The 20,477-nt window shown below is 35.8% G+C and overlaps 1 protein-coding gene across 2 annotated transcripts in view; it reads right to left on the bottom strand.

Annotated features, from left to right (window-relative positions):
• The window catches only part of LUZP2 (leucine zipper protein 2), a 439,170-nt gene that overhangs the window by 96,968 nt on the left and 321,725 nt on the right, over positions 1 to 20,477 (bottom strand). For both annotated transcript variants that reach the window (XM_058546152.1, XM_058546153.1), the window contains 2 exons: positions 11,223 to 11,285; positions 5,074 to 5,136 (listed from right to left, as the gene is read on the bottom strand). In XM_058546152.1, the coding sequence (XP_058402135.1) occupies positions 5,074 to 5,136; positions 11,223 to 11,285 (126 nt within the window). The remainder of the gene's footprint in view (positions 1 to 5,073; positions 5,137 to 11,222; positions 11,286 to 20,477) is intronic.

Raw genomic sequence — 20,477 nt, 5'->3', positions numbered from 1 at the left:
AGTTCTATGATTTCAGACAAGTCATTTAACTTCTCTAGGCCCTGTTTTTCTGATCTAGGATAAAGTAACAATATTGCCTGTCCTGACTGACTCAGAATGCACAAATGAATGCATTCTAGAAGCTTAAAGCTTGTCAAATCATGTAAGAAAATAAAATCAGTAACTCCTCTTACTTCTTCTGCAAGATGCCTACATTTTAGGGCCAGAGCTCATTTACCTGGAGATAAATTGACACTTATAACAAATTAATGGCACTGAACATGCTTTTGTTCATTAAAAAATGGTTTAATACGTGCATGAGATAAATGTAAGTTGATGAGAGACAGATGCACAAAAACGAAGTATACCTTACACCTGTTGGGATTGCTATTATCAAAAAGACAAGAGATAACACATGTTGGCAAGGATGTAGAGAAAAAGGAACACTTAAACATTGTTGGTGGGAATGTAAATTGGTACAGCTATTGTGGAAAACAGAATGGTAATTTCTCCAAAAATAAAAAATAGACCTACAATATGATTCAGCAATCCCACTTCTGGGTATATATCCAAAGGAATTAAAGTCCGTATCTCGAAGAGATGTCTCCACACTGCAGCATTGTTCCCAATAGCCAAGTTACAGAATCAACCTAAATGTCCTTCAGATGAATAGATAAAGAAAATGTGGTATATCACTTCTCAGCCTTTTGGCTAAGATCAAGTGTAGAAAATGTGGTATATATACACAATGGAATATTATTCAGCCATAAACAAAGAAGGAAATCCTGCTATTTGCAACAACGTGGATGAACCTGAGGAGCATTACACGAAGTGACATGAGCCAGACAGAGAAAGACAAATACTGTTTATCACTTATATGTGGAATCTAAAGGGAAAAAAAAAGGCTGATTTCATAGAAACAGAGAATAAAATGGTGGTTGGCAGGTGTAGAGGGGTGAGAGGAGGGGAAATGAGGGTGTGCACGTCAAGGGCACAAATTATCAAGTGTAAAAAAAGTTTTGAGGATCAAATGTACAGCATGACTATAGTTAATAATATGGTATTGTATAATTCAAAGTTGCAGAGAGCAGAGCTTAGATCTTAATCATTCTCACCACACACACACAAAATTAAGATTTAACTATATGAGGTGATAGGTGTGCTAGTTATCTTGATCTTGGCATTCCACAATGTCTATGTATGTCAAATCATTATGTGGTACACTTTAAATATATATGATTATATTTGTCAATTATTCCTCAATAAAGTTAAAAAAAAATCTAAACTCCAAAAATACATATTCTGATAATTTTAGGGAACTATTTTACAGTTAGATACATGTTCAATAAAACTATGCCTCAAGTTAAAAGTATGAAAGCATTTTTCATCATAATATAAATTAAAATCGTAATACAAACATATCCATATAAATACACATACATATATCTATAAGGAAAAAGTTAAGTCAGTTTTGGCATATACATATTATGGGAAATATACATTTAAATTTTTATGAAGAAATGATAATTAAAGGATATCTTTATGTTTTAAAATTATGTGAAAAAGCAGAGTATATATATCATATATAATATTTAGTAACATACATGTTAATCTCAAGGCAGATTATGCCCAGTACAGAAGGAACTAGATAGAAATATGAAATATTTCAAAATATTGTATACTTTTCCTGAGTAACAGGAGTTTGTTTTCTTTTGGCTTTATTGCTTTTGACACTTTTTGAAAATTTTTTTTCTACAATGAGAAAATAATACTTTTAGAATAAAAAATGAAGTGTATATGTGAAAGCAAAATAGAGCAGCAAAACAGAGAGCAGGCATTCCAGAGAGTATCAGCTCCAGGCGGAATCAAGGAGGAAAAAAGTAACTCGAGTCCTGGGCAACCAACAGGCAGCAGAGCTCCCTTCTTTCTTTAGCGGAGAATGTTTACTGCTGCTGGCAGCCGTCCCCAATTGAAAGGCATCTCTCCAACATTAATAAGGACACTGAATTTATCAACATTCTTGCAGTGCCATTATTTTTAAGATAAAATTTAAGTTCTTCAGCAGCAAGCACTGCTCCTTTAAAGTCTATCTTTACTAAAAACCATCAAATCTATTCACAATTGAACAGATTCTTAGGCAAACTACTTGAAATAGAATTTTCTACTACTCATCTCAGGGTTCAGCAAAATATTACCAAAGATATTTTGTGGGCTCATTTTCAATGGTGCATGGATAAATTTCTGTGATTACAAACCCTTTAGGGCTACATAAATGAGTATCCACTATCTACTGCCCTGACACATCTATTTATTTATGCACGTTTGTAAGTACATATATACGTATGTATGTATGTATTCGTTCATTCATACATTCATTTAGCATATGTTTATGCAAGACCTAAAATGTACACAGGTGCTATAGTAGTAAGTACATCAGATGAGTTTGCTGCCATCAAGATGAGTGGATGAGTATATTACAGGAAAACTGTTGGTTGTCTCCCTGTCAGCAATTCTCTTCCTTTTACTCTACACCTAAAAGAAGCGATCTTTCACAATAGACGCTGAAAACCCTAAGGTCTCACTTCTGCGTGGGTACATGACCAAGTCTGGGAAGACTTCTGAAAAAATTCTTCTCCTTTAGAAAAATTATGACACTGAGGCACAGGTGCCCCCCCTTTTCTTCTCTGACTTTGTACACAGTTGGACGAAGACAGCATATACATCTTTAGCCACTATCATAATACAGTGAGAAATCAAAGCTAAAGACAAGTGAGTAAGTTGAAGATAGCAACAGGGAAAGGCAGGAAAAACAAACAAAAAACTCGGGGTCCTCATTGACATTGTTTAGCTACTGAATAAGCTATAAAATTGTCATGCTTCTAGACCTCTGGTTATTGTAGTTAATAAAAATCTTGCTGTTAAACAGCTTTTTGGGGAGAATATAAGCTGAAGGCATCCTAATTTATGCAACTTTGTGGTCTGTTCATACACAATTCACCTGATTCCATATATAAGTGCTCCTCTCAAAGTTACATGAAATAACAAGGCTTACAAATAACATCTCATTTTCAAGTCATAAAGATTTTCAATAAATCTTGATTTTGGTAATTTCTGAATGTTGATAAATTACTAATCTATATTCAACAACTGGCATATTACAAAGAAGTAAATCACTAAAAGTGATTGGATCTTTTCATTCTCTTCTCTCAACTTCTCTTTCTATAACTCTTCAATCGGAGCAATGAAATTCAAAAGATTAAAAAGCCTCACATGATCTTCTATCTTTACACAAATCTCTCAGCCTAATACCTAAAATTTATCAGCTCTAGGGAGCTTGAGTTTATTACATTCTCCATATTAAATTAATTCACAGAGACCTAGAAATTTCCTTGCAAATGAAAATATACACACACACACACTTTTTTTTTTTTTGGCCAATTTCAACTATTTATTTTTGATGACTGCAAAAAGCTAAGGCCAAGCTGAATGTAGGAGTTAAGACACCCTGAGCTCAAGAGACTCGGCATGAAAGATTAAAGATAGCAAATTCCTTGGGTTTCATACTTTTATCTTATCTACTTACCACTTACAATGAGCAGAGTGCTGAGAGGTAGGGGTCAGTGAGCTAATTCACAGTTTTCTTGGTGTGCTGGGGAGTATCTTGTTATAAATGAAGTCGAAGGAATGGCGGGAAGAATATTTATGGAAGAGGAAATGGCAAGATGTGCCCAGATTCATGCCTTGCATGGAATGAGTGTTTAATAAATATTGTTTGACATAACAGGAACACTTGCCCACGACTCTAAGCCAAAAATAAAGGTGCCAAAGAAAAAAGTCATTTCTTATTGTTTTCTTTGGAAAAATTGCATAATTTTCCAACCATTTAATAAAATGAGGATCTATCCCTTTTTAATTTAAGCCTGACATTCATAGATTGGGATGATCATTGTGGTGAAAATATTTTTAAAAAGAAATATTACACACAAAGTAATTAGTACTTATTATTTATTAAACAAATTGTTATTCCTACTACTAAGAGCCTAATATTCAATCACTTGGCAATGCAGATGTACCACAAGCACCACAATTAGATGCCCCTACCTTTTATCTCCCCTGCTCAAGGGAGATAAAGGAAAGCATCTGTGTTAGTTTCCTCTTGCTACTATGGTAAACTACCATGAACTAAGTGGCTTAAAACAATACAAATTTATTCTCCTATAGTTCTGGAAGTCAGACATCTGAAATGAATTTTATGGAACTAAAATCAAGGTGTTAGCAGGGCTGGTTCTTTCTGGAGTCTATAGGGGAAAATTCTTTACATTGTCTTTCCTCCCCCAGCTTCTATGGTCGCATAACCTTCTTATTTAGGCCTTCTTAACCCACTCTTATAAGGACTTGTGCGATTATATTTAGGGCCCGTCTGGATAATTTGGAATAATCTTTCCATCTCAAGATCCTTAACTTAATCACATCTGCAAAGTATCCTTTGCCATAAAAGATAAGAGTCACAAGTTCCAGGGACTAGTAATTGGATGTCTTTGGCGGCAGGGGGTGGGAGTGGAGGGGTGGCATTACTCAGTACACCAAATGCATAGTTTGTGGTAGGTGTCTACTTATACACAGGTCTTGAGTTGATAGTCTTGTAAAGAAAAGTATCAATAACCAAAATCAATCAACAATGATTAAGTACGAAGATTCTTAATAGCAAAGAGATTTATGCAGGGATATCTGAAAGTCAAGAGTATAGGTTACCAGCGGATCTCATCTCCGGAAACTTGTTCAATACATGCTCTCCTTAATGTAAATATTCTGAAAGACAATATTCCTCAGTGTTGAATTAAAGTATTTGAAGGTTACAAAGGGACTTGAAACACTTTGGAATGATGACTGCCTTTGATTACGAATGTGCCCAGGAAACCATATCTGCATTTAACTTCATTAATTAAGTAGGCAAGAAAATGAAAGCATCTTCAATGCAGTCAAACACAATTCTAATTCTTGTGAAAATACAGAAATTAAATTTAAGCTAAATAATATTTTAGGTAGTTTACATATTGAGCTAGCAAGTTAGAGGAGGAAGAGAAAGATGCTCACCTTAAATAATAAATCCTTCTTCCCGTAACGAAGCTCCTTCAGCTGGGCTTGGATTTTTTTTGACTGCAAGAGAGAAACATGGAGTAGTGCCTTAATTTCATCCATATTTTCAAACTTGAAGATTAAAATTCTTTCAAGAACAAATTTTGCTGCCAAGCAAGAAAGAGCCCAACTAATTTGGAAGTGAAACAGAAAAGCTTATTCTCTGCTTTGGGAGTCAGTCTCCCAGCTATTCTAGGCAGGAAGAGAAAACCTAAGCCTGTTTGAAGGAAGCATATTGTTTAAAAGGTAATATTTAAAGAAAGTGGCCGAGAAATCTCTCTCAGCAGACACGTTTGGCTACCACATTGAAATATATTCTGGTAAGCCACAGAATATGATCATGCATTCCCATTTTTCCAGAGCAAATCCAATTTCAAACACTCTAACATAAGGACCTCAGTTGTCTTTCTACATCTAAGATTGCATGTTCTGATTCTTTAATAAGAGAAAAAAGAAAACATAAGCAAGTGGATTATTATAGTCACATAAAAAATGATAATTGAAAAAATAGTTGAGTGGGAATGTAAAATGGTATAGTCACTTTGGGAAACAGTTTGATAGTTTCTTATAAAGTGAAATATATGCATCCTGCCTTATATAGCATTTTTTTCTACGTATTTACCCAAGAGAAATTATAATATACACATAAATGTTTATAGTATTTTTATTCATAGTAGTCAAAAGCTGGAAACACCCCACATGTCAATTAACTGGTGAATAGTAAACAAATTATGGTCCTTCCATGAAATGGAATACTAGAGTACTGTTGAACAATTTTTAAAAATGAATTAAGTACTGAAACATTTTATGATGTGGATGGATTTCAAAAGCTATTATACTGTGTGAAAGAATGCAGTCACTAGAATTTAATTTTGTAGTACCATTTATGTGATATTCAGGACACGACAAAAGGATAAGGACAGAAATCAGGTTAGTAGCTGACACGGGCTGGGGGTTGGTGGTGGAGATTATAAAATAACAAGAGGAAACTTTGGGGGTGATGGAAATGTTTTGTATTTTGAATATATACATTAATCAAACCCATCAAACTGTATACTTAAATGAAGTGAATTGTATGTAAATTATATTTCAATAAAATTCAGTTTTAACTGTAGCTGGCCACACTATGTAAAAAACACAAGACCCTCAGGGGACTATTACATCCTAGTAAATTGAAAGTCCTTTTTAACAAATAAAGCCCACTCATGATTTTGAAATATTATAATTTTCTAAGCATATATTGACTAAGGCTTCCACTGAACCAACTGCAAATGTACTGTGATTCAGTTTCCTATTATATTCAGAACATTTCTAACCATGCACGGTAGGAGAATTTGCACAGTGAGAAGCTGTGTCATGATGGTGTTACAATTCCGAAATCACTGTCTAATGCAGAAGCACCACCAACTAGATGAGAATCTCGAAAGTATTGTAAATGCTAGACCACCACAAGGCTCTAATGCTAGAAACCCAGTTTTTCACAGACATCCCTATCATGAACCAACCGCATTTCATGATCTGTTGAGTCAGAAAGTTGATAGGAGAGAACAAAATGAAGACAAAATGAAATGAAAAATATAAGAAAGGAAGGAAAGAAGAGGAGATAGGAGAGAAGAAGAGAGGGGAAGAGAGGGGAGGAGGGGGGCAATGAGAGAGAGAGAGAGGAGAGAGAGGGGGGAGAAAGAGACAGAGGGAAAGAGAGAGGGGGCAGGGAGAGCAGGAGAGAGAAAGGGAGGGAGGAAAGGAGAAAGAGTGGGACATATTAACAATTAGGGATTATACAATTAAACTCTATACCCAGAAGCAGCAGGAATTTGTTACAAACAAATTACTATAACTATTTACAAAGTAGTGACTGTTTTTCCATTTCCGTAAAAAGGCATCCTCTTTTTCTTCATATGATTAGTGAAAGTGAAATGAATGACATAATGCGTAAGAAGACAAAGAGCCATCATTGTGTGTATATGGTTGGTACTGGCTCTTAAGTATGAAAACTCACACTTGAGTCCTCAGTCCTTTGAATTTATAGCTCTACTTCAGGACCCTACATTTACTACAACTCTGCTCTTCCTCATGCAATATTTCCCAAAATAATATTTCAGACACCATGTCTCTCTCTTATTACGTTAACTTCATCTTCAAGACATTTCCTGGTTTTCATGACTATCCTTAATTTTGTGCTACTGATTTCAGTTAAGGACCACTGCTGTTATCTTTTCCAACTTCAAATGAATGGTTGATTGGCTTTTTCTCCCTGCTGTTCCAATCTGCTGTCCAGGACTCACTTGTAGCCAGAATAGCCTTTTAGGAAAACAGATTTTCATTTTTTTCCCCCAAACTAATGTGACCAACATCAATGGGAAATGAGAGATTACTACTACCTATGGTGTGCATAATTTGCCCAACTTCACTTCTATTCGTCCACATAACTGATGCTCTATCATTTAAGTGTTAGAAAGGACCCATTTAAACCATTTTGGGTGCTCATTTTTTTAATGCATACTCATACTGAATGTACAGAATATAATTTAAACTTTTCTTCATAATTTGGATTAATTATTAAAATATCAATTTTCTATTAGGCAGTGATTCATTTATAATAAAACCTATACGTCTTTTTACTGCATTAAGTGAACATGAACAACTGGATTTCCTGAGCTTAGTTATAGCTATTTAAAAATAATTTTTTAGGAATTTTCATCACCTCATCACTCATCACTTCTATGTGTTGTACATTCCAGCCTTCTAATTTTCAGTGAGTTAAAAAGCAAAATCCCTCTAAATATCTGGTGAAAGTATGCAAAGTAAGAATAAATACATTTTGAGTGAGTGCATCTCTATTTTGTCATCTACATTGACTTGAAACCCACCCAACTGACTTTTTGACTGTCTTCTTTTAGCATGTTAGCATCGTTTTGAAAAGTTAGAATTGTCGGAGGGGTAATCTTCAAACAATTGAGATATTACTACTGTTGGGAACCTTAGTAACTTTCTTTTAACTATATTAGTGATGTTAAATGCAAACCTAAATGTTGGTGCCTGTAAGTCATGAAGTTTTCACAAGTTCACAGTGAAATTAAAGTTTGTGATGATGATTATGATTATAATTATAATAAAAAGAAAATGAAGAAGGTAAAGAAGACAAGGAAAGTGGCCACAATAGAACATTTTAGCTAGGCTCTGATATTTTCCTTTCCTACAGTTTCATATTCAATTTCTTTCTTAAAATGATAGTGATGATGGTGGTAGTGATATTTGTCGTAGATGCCAACTTTTTTTCCTGAGGAAGATTGGCCCTGAGCTAACATCTGTTGCCAGTCTTCCTCTTTTTGCTTGAGAAAGATTCACTCTGAGCTAACACCTTGCCAATCTTCCTCTATTTTGTATGTGGGTTGCTGCCACAGCATGGCTGCTGACGAGTGGTGTATGTCCATAGCTGGGAACCGAACCCTGGCCACCGAAGCAGAGCTCACTGAACTTAAGCATTTGGCCACAGGGCCAGCCCCTAGCCTCCAATGTTTTTAATATTCTGCCTTGGCAAATTAAAACACTGGCAATCCATTATGTGTCGATGGGACTTGGGTGTTTTATTCGTCTGTGAATACAAAATGTTTAGGGTCACTGATCTAGAAGACAAGCTCCTTTTTAGCTGCTAAACCAATAGAAGACACTGCTATTTTGTTTTGGTGGTGGCAGTGGGAAAACAAATAATTCAGTTTGCCACAATAGTGTTTTGAAGTGTTGTCATGGCAGAAAAAAATGTATGTCTCTCTCGTCACCCATAATGTTAAACTCCAAATTTTTCCATAAATAAATAAGGAGATAGGGCAAATGAATAAATTATAATGAACATACATCAATTCAAGTCAACATTATACAATGCTAATATATGAAGCATCTAGGAATTCATAAATAAGAATGCAGAAATAACATATGCTCTAAGGAATAGAGAAGAATAAAAAATATGTAGCATTCTTCCTTTTTTTGTTTATTGTGGTAACATTGGTTTACAACATTGTATAAATTTCAGGTGTACATCATTATACTTCTATTTCTGCATGGATTACATCATGTTCTGATGGTCACCACCCAAATACTAATTACCATCAATCACCACACACATTTGCCTAATCATCCCTTTCCCCCTCCTCCCTTCCCTCCTTCCCCTCTGGTAACCACCAGTCCAATCTCTGTCTCTATGTGTTTGTTTGTTGTTGTTATCATCTCCTACTTAATGAGTGAGATCATACGGTATTTGACCTTCTCCCTCTGACTTTTTTCACTTTGCATGATACCCTCAATGTCCCTCCATGTTGTCACAAATGGCTGGATTTCTTATGGCTGAGTAGTATTCCATTGTGTATATATACCACATCTTCTTTATCCATTCATCCCTTGACGGGCACTTAGGTTGCTAATAGGAAGCATTCTTGAACTAAGGGGCTAAAAAATGCAGGTTGTTGTTTGTTTCTAAACCCCTCCTAAACACCTTCTCCTGGGAGCCATCTCTCTTTCATGTACGTGAGTGTTGTGGGGACCCTGGGAACATGTCAACCACCTCAGAGTGGATCTTCAATCCAGATAGTCCTTATTCAAAACTTACTTCCACTTGCTTATCCCCCTGTAAGTAATATTCAGAAACTGCACACTACACATGTAATACTTCCAGAAACTAAGCAAATATAAACAATATAAGAGCCTATTTCTATCCAAATAGAAACGTACAACGAAAGAAACACTACATGGGCTCATATCTACTAGCCATTCAGTTTGATTACTCATTCATGGGGCATCAGCCTTTAGTGTCTATGTACTGAAGATTTCTATTCATTTCATACACAACGTTATTGTAAAGACATTATAAATAGATGATTATATTGCATGTGTGACTCTAACTTCAGTATTTATGATAATGAATTTACATGTCCATCAAGGAGCATTCTCACTTTCTTTAATAAAAGAAGTCTCAAGTTCTGGATGGACACACGACCACCAACCTAAAGACATTTTCCAGACTCCCTCCAAGTTGGTAGGCATGTGACCCTGGCAAATAGGCTATAATGAGATATGTGCCTCCACTTCCTAGTGGGGTTCCTAAAAAGCAATGCTCATGAGTCACCAGGTAATCTTCCCTGTCCCTCCTGCTAGAAGGTGACAGTAACACGAAACGGTTTTTGTAAAGAAAAATGGCTCCACGTTTAGGAGATGAGAGAGGTATTTCACCAGCTCTGTGCCTTACTTCTAGACTGCTATGGAACAAGGGGTAAACTGCTCTTGTTCTATTCAAATCTCTTTCCTTCCCCTTTCATTCACGGGGTCAGATCCTCATTGCGGTATGAAGACTCTCATGCCTGTTCCTTATCATTCACAGGCTTTTCCATTAACAAATTCCCTGCACAACTAATCCCACCTTTGTGTGTGCTTCTTGGAGGATCCAACTAACACAGTAACTTGTCTCCTCTCCTTGAGGTATAATCACTTACCACCACACTGTCTCTACTACCTCATTGCTATCCCTAAGAATGACTGACTATGAGCTACAACATTAAGTAGCGGATCATAAAGTACAGATAGATCTGAGAGATCAGGAGTACAGGAAATTGATTTTAGTTAAACCTGAATTAACCAGAATGACTTTTTTTCATCCTAAAAAATGCATGAAACAATTTTTTTGCCCAGCAAGTAGAACCAATGAATGTATTTGTTTCTTAAGGTTTATGGTCAACTCCAGAATCCTCATTCTGACAGTCGATTGTCATTGCCAAACTTTGTAGACATCGCATAGATGGTACAAAAAATGAAAATTTCATGGACCTCCAGGCATTTGCTGTTAAGAAAATCCCCATAATCAGGTTAAGGAAGGAATCCAGAAAATCATTTTAGAAAAGTAACTCTTAACTGGCTTACTTTTTCTTTTTGGATATGCAATGTTAAAACATCCAAAAATACCTAAAAGTTTAAAACATATTTTCATTTTCTTATTCCAATGTTTGCATTTATGTTAGAGGGAATAACAAAGTCACCAGATGTCTGGGTTAAAAAAAAAAAATCTGGCACTAATATTGTTTTTATTCAGTTGAAGCTAGAAGAAGAGAACATTTACTCACCTCTTCTGCATGGATGCCACACAGTTTGTTTCCTGACAAGAGTTTGTTTTTCAAGCTTTTATTCTGAGAAAGGAAACATAGTTTTACTACTAAGAAGTGATAAAATATTAATAACTTTCTTAAATATGTCAACAGCATTTCTCTATGTTTTGTTCACAGGTAAGTCCTGCATAATATGAGATGTAATGGATTCGTATAAACTGAGTAGAATCTGCAATGTAAAAGAATCTTTCTTTTATTCAATTAAAATCTTGATGTATTAGCATTAGCACATTCATTTAAAAAGGTAGAACTTTATTTTGCTTTACATTTAACTCTATTTTATTTTATTTATATATGTTATTTTATAAACATTTTATAAACTGCAATTGATGCCAATTTCTGAAACCACCCCTCTAAAACAGCAAGCATTCATTTCTACTCTCATCCGGATGCTGGTCACCTTGGACTCTAGTGTTCTGTAGTCACGGACCCGTCAGGGTCTGCCTCCCCTTTAAAGACCATAGTGTCGTGTCCGCTTACATTCCTGACCCCTGTGCATTGCACTCCAAGGGCTTCTTGGTGCCCAGAAGCCATTTCTTCTTCCAGGTCTCATGAGTGTACTCTCTCTGCTGGGCTTGAGTACAGACAGGTATGTTAACCCTTTGAACCTATCACAACTGACCTAGATTCATTGACAAATGCTTGTTACTTCTGACATGGAGGCCATGGGTTTTTAGTCATCTGAATCTCAACCATGACAGCTGGTCACTTATATCGGCCTCAGTATACTCAGGCTTTTCTGTCTCTGTCCCAGTAACTGAGGGACTTTCAGACAGGCAGATTAAGGGAGAGCAGGAAACTTTGTAAAGCCCACAGGATTTAGACCTCTTCCTGTCTCTCCAGGAGCAAACAATGCGATGATAAAGCACATCTCATACATAATGACTCTAAAGAGAGTCAATTTGATGAGCCCCGTCAGCAAACTGAACCAAACTATGTAGAGTGAATGAATCACTGAAGGAATGAATGCATCGAATTTAAGAGTTCTTCGCTCACAATTCCCACCTGATTTTGAACATCGTTTCCTATTTTATTTTCCTGTCATGGAGAGAGAGGGTACAGCTGCCTCAGTTTGAAAGAAGCTATGTTTAATTTTTCCTCTTTAGCTAAGAGTTGAAATTCTAAAAAGCTCTTTTAGATTTTCAATACCATGAAATGTTTTACACAAATGAGGAGTTATCTTGATTCACTGAAGTAATGTGTTTTTACAAATATTTGTACTCATCATAACACAAAGCACAAAATTAGGATTTTTAAAGAGAATTTAATGTACATTATGACTATATTTAAAAGCTTGTAAACTACAATAAGGGGAACATACAGATGTTCTAACTGCAGTGTTACTCAGATTGTATGTTTAAAAATACCCTAGTTTTCCTTCTGTTCATGCCTATTTGTGATATTTTTGACATATGCAATCTTAAATTTTTTTCTAATAGCATGGTCTATTTTTCCTTTTTTGATTTCTCCTACTGTTTTTGTACATAGAGATAGCTTCACTACCTCTAGATATTTGATACTTAAATTCTTTAACCTTTTTAATTGTTATAGTGTTTCAGTGGAAAGACTGGTAAAATTCAAATAAGGTCTATAGTTTGCTTAATAGTATTGTATTAACGTTAATTTTTTGGTTCTATAATTGTATTATGACTCTGTATGATGTTACATTAGAGGTTTGGGGTAAAGATACACAAGAATATTTTGTATTAATTTGCTATGCATTTTTATATATCAAAAATTATTTCAAAATAAAAAGTTAACATATGTAAAAAACAAAATTAAGATAAACAAATAAAATTGAAAAAGATGAGTGAAGTACATCTGATATGAGGATTTATGTGCCAATACAAACCATCCACATCTGAGTAACTTTATTAGAAATGATAATAAAGTTAATAAAATATTTAAAAATTGATGTATGTTCTCTGTACTAACTAAAATTGGTATTTTCACTTAAAGTTTTTTCCCCTTTCTTTCTTTTCTCTTTCTTTCTATTTTCATTCTGTTCTTTGTTCTTTCTGTTCAGTTCTAAGGTGATAAAGCAGTGAATAGAACGTTATTTCACTGGAAACGTTTACGATGGACTTGGACGATGCACCTGGATCGGCACGGGGAAGACTGCTACTCCTCGACGTGGATATCCGTGCAGACACACAAAAATGAGCAGCGATTATATTGTGTGTGCACAGTCTGCTCTGGCAGTTGGCAGTTGGTAATTCTGGGCAACTGTATAAGGCAATATGCTTCCATTAAGCGAAATGTCATTTCCAGAGCTTAAGAATTAGTGTATTTCACTATTTTGAAATATATCCAGAACTGGGAAAAATTAATTATAATTGCCCACAATGGGGCCAATTGTGGGACATAAGGGAGACTTGTCAAGGCCCAACTGAGTTTGTTCTTAGATGGCATGTTCCTCAGAAACATGGACGACACTGAATAGGGAATTCTGGTTCCCAGATAATTCACTGATTTAACCTTTCCACTCAATATTAGTGATCAGACTTCTTCTTTAACTCCATAAAGAGTTATGATATGCTTGATATCATTTAGGCACTAAGAACATAGTCTTTGCAGTTTTGTAATCAGACTTGTATCACTTCATCTACCCTCCAAACAATGGATTGCATCCTTAAAAACCTAATGACGCTTTTACAAGATCTAGAATAACAATTTAAACATGTAATTACACCCAAAATGCCAGAACCCAATTATGATCATGCATCACTTGAGTGGACAGAAAGAAAAGTAGATTCAAAGAGTCATCAAATGTTTAAATGTCTATACTTTCTGCCTGCCACAGTTCTGCTATCCCTTCTTCTAATAATCATACCCTGATTTTCCTTGTGAGAAATATTTTCCATGCTGTATTCCAGGCGGTTTGTGTGACACTCACTCTACCACCATATCAACACAAAGGATATGACTCAAGCCCAGCTGATCAGAGTCTCGCTCCAGATTTGGTAAAGTAACATAAACACTGCTGATGAAACTCAAATATAAATCTTTTATTTTCAAGAATTACTGAGGAAAAGGTGCTGAGGGTCGTTACTAAGTCAGAACTTATCTGAGAATAGATCTAATATAGAAAAAGAGCACTGAGCGTGGAGAGAGAAATGCTGAATCCTGGTGACGTTCCTGGGCCCTGCCTCCCTCCATACAGCCTTGCCTGAAGCTAGCGTACTCCTGGGTTTTTCGGTTATACACTTTTAGCACCAGTCCTTCTGCTCTCTTCACACCACTCTTAGATCTTTCTGCCCACCCTATCTTACACAATCATGTAATTCTATCACTCCCTTAGGATTCAGAATAACAGAGAGGAACATCCAAGTAACCAAACTTATGTCTAATGCTAATGCCACTGCTTATCACAATGTGGGCAGAAAACATATCCATCTATTTTGGCTTCTCTAAATGTAAGGCAGACCTTGCTTACTACCTACTTAGGAAATGCCTCCCTATTGGATGCTGTACAAATTTGGGGTAGCTTAAAACAAATGTCCCTACCACCTTCTTAGGAACCCAGCTTGTAAATGTGTCAGCCCTGCCTAAAAATGTCATTTAGTATTTCCCATTGCCTTTATTATCAAACTCAAACTCAAATCTAATAGTAACAGAAAATCTTTCTTAATAAATAGATCTGCTTAATCAAGTTTTGATTTTTGCCGAGGAACTTAAAACATCACATTTGCAGTATAGCTTAATGGTAGCTCAAACTCAACAAATATTCTGGGTTGCAAAACAGAAAAAGATACAAATCTAGTATATCACTATAATTTTGCTATATGTAAATGTAAAAGTTCCAAAATTACTATGAGTCTCCATTTTACATAGCGCTTTCAAAGGAAATTAAGTATTAATTGGGAGTTTTGTTTGCAAATAATAGACAAGAATAACAGGTAAATAAAGCAAAATATGAATTTATTGTGAAGATTTCACATAAAGTAAAAAGAAAGGCTGGGGAAGAAGCTCATAAAATAGGCAGGAACCAAGTAGGAGGAGGCATCCATGATTATACAGCAGGAATAGAGTTACTGTAACAAGTGACTGTGCGGTTGTAAATCACTTTACTTAATTACAAGGTGGAACGATGCAGTGTCAATGAATTGCCATGGTGAAAGTCAGAATCTGGGACCGCTTAAGATTGTTAAATATAATAAATTATGTAAATGTGTTTCTCATATTATTTTCTGGATTTAAATAAAATATACCACTGTTGCCAGGCAGCTGAAAACATGTGTTAACGTCTCCAAGGTGCAATTTAATGTAAACCAAAAGTAAAAACACCTGCAGTGGTATTCAAACTAAAACCAGAGATTGCTGTGTCTTGCTGTGGAAAGCCTCTCCTGTTTTAGAACTTCCTAAAACGGATTGTGCGGGAATTGTTGCATATGGCTGCTTGAGATCACATTTGCTTCAGTTTGAATGTGTTTTTAAAGTGCCTGGGAAATGGGCACGCCCTTTCAAATAAGTCCTTTCGCAATTGGAAATCTTATATCCTGTTTTAAGTTTAGAGATAAATACGTAACATGAACACTTTGCTTCTAAAATATTAGCAGATGGTATGATATTTTACAAATTCCCTAAGAGTCCCTCACTGAGGACATCTCAGGAAAGGGATAGAGTACTGGATTGAGTTCTAAACTAGGAGAGTTTATTTCGCCAATTCTTAGACGCACGACTTTTTCACTTTTTTAATGTTTCTGAAATCAGGATGTGGTCTACAATATTATGCACTTTTCATTTAGTATTTATAGTTTTCCCTATCCCAAGAAAGTGGTTAAGTCAGACAATCCACTTTGCAATTGATGACTCCTGAAAATTTAAAGACTGTTATTCCAAAGTTCTTGTTTCAAAATGATATGAAGAGGTCAATAAAGGGGAGAAATTTTTTCTCCCATTTAGAAAAACTTAGCTGTATAGAAACTAGGGAAAATAAGGAATGTATATATGGCATTTTATTTATTCTAAGCCCCATAGAATGAAAAAGTAGAATTTCAAAATGGAAGGAGATAAAATTGTCTATGAAATAGTTTCAAATCGATAATGAAGAAAAAGGCCAAAGGGAATCAGCCACCTATTTACATCATAATATAAATGCAGAGCTTTATATGACTGAAATACCTTTGGTCAAAGACTTAAAGATACTCTCTTCAGAATTATGGGAAAATATAATATAGATCGCAAGAAAGACACTTAGTTGAAACCAAATATTTTCATTTTTTTTCCAAATCACGCCCTTGTTTAAATATAATGCTATGATTTAATCTGTATGCAGATTAATTGCTACTTTAATATTTATAGTTTTACAGAAAGTTTAGAATTGAGTAGACGTGAGTGACAGAGTCATTCTATAAACATTTGAATAAAGCCACCAGACAGCCATGCCATCATCCAAGTGACGGCAGATACCCTAGTTGTGTGTTGGCCTTGACAACTTGAATTCTAAATTGGTTGCAAGTGTAACAAAAGTTTTACAAGTGCTCAAAGATTTTCTCACTGAGGTTATCTCAGGAAGAGGATGGATATTGAACCTGGTTCTAATTCATTAGAAAATTTAAGAGTGCTTCATGAGGATTTTATTCTTAGATTAGCACCAAAATAGCTCTAATATCTAGTGTAAGTCATTTAACCCCTAGACACTCAGTGTCCATTTATGCGAAATAATGGAGAATATCTAGCCATCTCTCAAACTTCCTGCAGCTTCAGAACTATTGTCCTACTATTGAGAGGAGACAAGAGGGACATGAGATGATGACTTTTTCTGAGGTCAGGTAAGATATAATTGTAATACTCTAATTTTCTGAGTAAATTAGTTAGACATTCTGTGTGCTGGTTAGCCTCATCTCATCCCTACAAGATCACTTTTCAAATAGTGTGGATATAATTCAGCACAGTGCCTGGCTTCCTGGGACTGAACAACTGTACTTGAATCCCACGTTTTTATAAGCTCTGTGATTTGGGATGCATCTTGTAACCTCTGCTGCCTCTGTTTTCTCATCCGTCAAACAAGGTAATTATTATGACCAACTTAATGGGGTGGTTGCATTAAATGAGATGATATAGGCAAAACATTTATAATAGTACTGTCACATAGTAAGCATTCAATAAACATTAGCTTTTATTATTCCAATAAAATTCATTTCAACTTGTACAAATAAAGAAGAGCAATCTTCCTTTTTGTTTAAACTAGAAAACATTTTTTTTTTTAGATGAGGAAGATTGGCCCTGAGCTAACACCTGTTGCCAGTCTTCCTCTTTCTGCTTGAGGAAGAGTGGCCCTGAGCTAAACTCTGTGCCCATCTTCCTCTATTTTGCATGTGGGACATCACCACAGCATGGCTTGCTTGATGAGTGGTGTAGGTCCATGCTCAGGATCCAAACCTGGAACACCAGGGCCGCTGAAGCAGAGCGTGCCAAACTTAACCACTGTACCACTGGCCTGGCCCCGTAGAAAACATTTTTAATAGAGAAAAATATAGAGAACAAAAGGAATAATGCTTCTTGATGGTTAGGACAACACTTCAAGAAGGTTCAGAGTTTCAGCATCATAATTTATATATATTATTATTTTAGAAGGTGGCAGATAAGTTTCTTGCTAACGAGACCTGTAATTTCTCTTATAGATAAGGAAAAGTTTATTGTGGGAGTCATTGCACTCGTTGGTATGTGTCTCTATGTCTTATTCATTCTTCCTTTAAAATAGACAATTCTCTTGGAAACAGAACCTGCTTCTGCTGTCATTAGTAACTCCTTTCCATTACCAGACAGCTCTTATTCTGATGGGTTAAAAAATGTGGCTAAATATAGGAGATGCCATTCGCTCCAGAAATAACTTTAGGAAAAAAGCATTAATGTTCTTGTCAACATTTATAAAGACCTTTTATGTACTAGACGTGAGGTTGAAACAATCCCTCTTTTCAAGGAGTTCACATCCATGAAGGAGGCTGACAGTAGCACTCAAAGGCTCTGGAGAGGCATCTACTCAGGGAGTGACAATGAGCTGTCTTTAGATGTATAAAGGAGTCAACCTAATAATAGGAAATGGCAAGAAAAAGAGAAGAGCCTGTGCACTAGAACCACAGGATGTTCAATGAACTCATGCATAAGGTCCTGGAGAAAGAGTTGAAGGGTGGAGCTGGAAAGGTGCATTGGGATTAGCCACATAAGGCCCTGTATGCCACTGAGGCCACGGTGCTGAAGGTGTAGCATAAAAGTCACAGGATCAGATGTACTCTTTAGAAAAGTAAAGTAGGAAGAATTTTGGATTTCAAATTCAATAGCATATCTAAATTTTGCCCCTCCTGGGATTAATTAGCAGTTAAATTTTACACAATATTTTATAGGGAAAATAAAAAACTCATACAACTCAGTAATCAAAAAATCCCACAAAGAACAATCTGATTTAAAAATGGGCAGAGGAACTGAACAGACATTTTTCCAAAGAAGACGTACAGATGGCCAACAGGTACCTGAAAAGATGCTCAACATCGCTGACCACCAGGGAAATGCAAATCAAAACCACAACGAGATATCACCTCACACCTGGTAGAATGGCTGTTATCAAAAAGACAAGAAATAACCGTGGGCGAGGATGTGGAGAAAAGGGAACCCTTATGCACTGTTGGTGGGGATGTAAATTGGTGCAGCCACCATGGAAAACAGTATGGAGGTTCCTCAAGAAATTAAAAGCAGAACTATCTTAAGATCCAGCAAATATACTTCTGGGTATATTTCCAAAGGAAATGAAAACAGAATATTGAAAAGATATCTGCACTCCCCTCCATGTTTGTTGCAGCATTATTCACAGCAGTCAAGATATGGAAACAACCTAAGTGTTCGTCAATGGATGAATGGATAAAGAAGACATGGCATGTATATACAATGGAATATTATTCAGCCATGATAAAGAAGGAAATCCTGCCATTTCAACAACATGGATGGACCTTGAAGGCATTATGCTAAGTGAGACAAGTCAGAGAAAGACAAATACTGTATGATCTCACTTATATGTGGAGTCTAAAAAAGCTGAACTTGTAGAGACAGAGAGTAGAGTAGTGGTTGCCACGGGCTGGGAAGTGGGGGAAATGAGGAGATGTTGGTCAAAGGGTAACAAACTTCCAGTTGGAAGATGAATAAACTCTGAAGATGTAATGCACAGCATTGTGATTATAGTTAACAATACTGCATTATGTTCTTGAAAGTTGCTAAGAGAGTAGTCCTCATCATAAAAAAGAAATAGTAATTATGTGACACGATGGAGGTGTTAGCTAATGCTATGTGGTCATCGTATTGCAATATATAAATGTATCAAGTCAACATATGGTACACGTTAAACTTAGACAATGTTATTTGTCAATTATATCTCAATAAAGTTGGAAAAAAATCACTGGGAAATGAATATATGTGTGTGTTTAAACTAGCATTTTTTGAATGCTTATTTTATGCCAGGTGTTGTACAAAGTGTTCATGTACATTATTTCATTGAATCCTCACAGCAGCCCTACAGGCAAAAAATTCATAATCATCTCCATTTTAGAAATGACAAACTTGAGGCTTAGTTATTTAACCTGCCCACGTCCAAGCAGCTACGAAATGGTAGAGCTAGGATTGGTCCAGGTCTAACATCTGCCAGAACCCATGTTCTTCCTCATCATCTGTATAGTTTTTACTAATTCTCTGCTTGTGAAAAAATAGATAAACAAACAATAAAGACAAGTCCCGGATTTCTACTGAGCAATGCACGAGCAATAACCAAAATGTACAGAAGCGTGGAATTGGTCTTTCAGTTTTTAATTCTAGATGCATGCACTTTCACCAGCCAATCCAACCCCACCAGGCAATACAATAAGTTGTGATGTATAAAATAACTTTGTCCATAGAGCAGTTACTGGGCAAAGTAAATCTGTTACAAAATCATTAGGAAAGATCAGTTAATTCACTTGTAATTAATCCTGAGGACATTCTCTTCCTGATCCGCCCAGTTAAGACTTGAACACCTGCCATGCTCTCTTTGCAATTCTGCTAGGAATTCCCAACCCAAAAAAGCCATTTCATCCCAGGAACCCAGCTCACTGACTTCAGTAATTGAGAGGAGATCTCCCTCTTTCTTGGACTTTGTGGGAGAACTGAATTCTTTTTTTTGGAGTTTTACTAAAATCTATTTTACCAGTTCCTCTGTTTTAGGATTAAAAAAAAAGTATTAGAACACAT

Source organism: Diceros bicornis, chromosome 7 (genome assembly GCF_020826845.1).
Source record: "Diceros bicornis minor isolate mBicDic1 chromosome 7, mDicBic1.mat.cur, whole genome shotgun sequence".
Lineage (NCBI taxonomy): Eukaryota > Metazoa > Chordata > Mammalia > Perissodactyla > Rhinocerotidae > Diceros > Diceros bicornis.
This window is presented reverse-complemented; position numbering and strand designations above follow the sequence as displayed.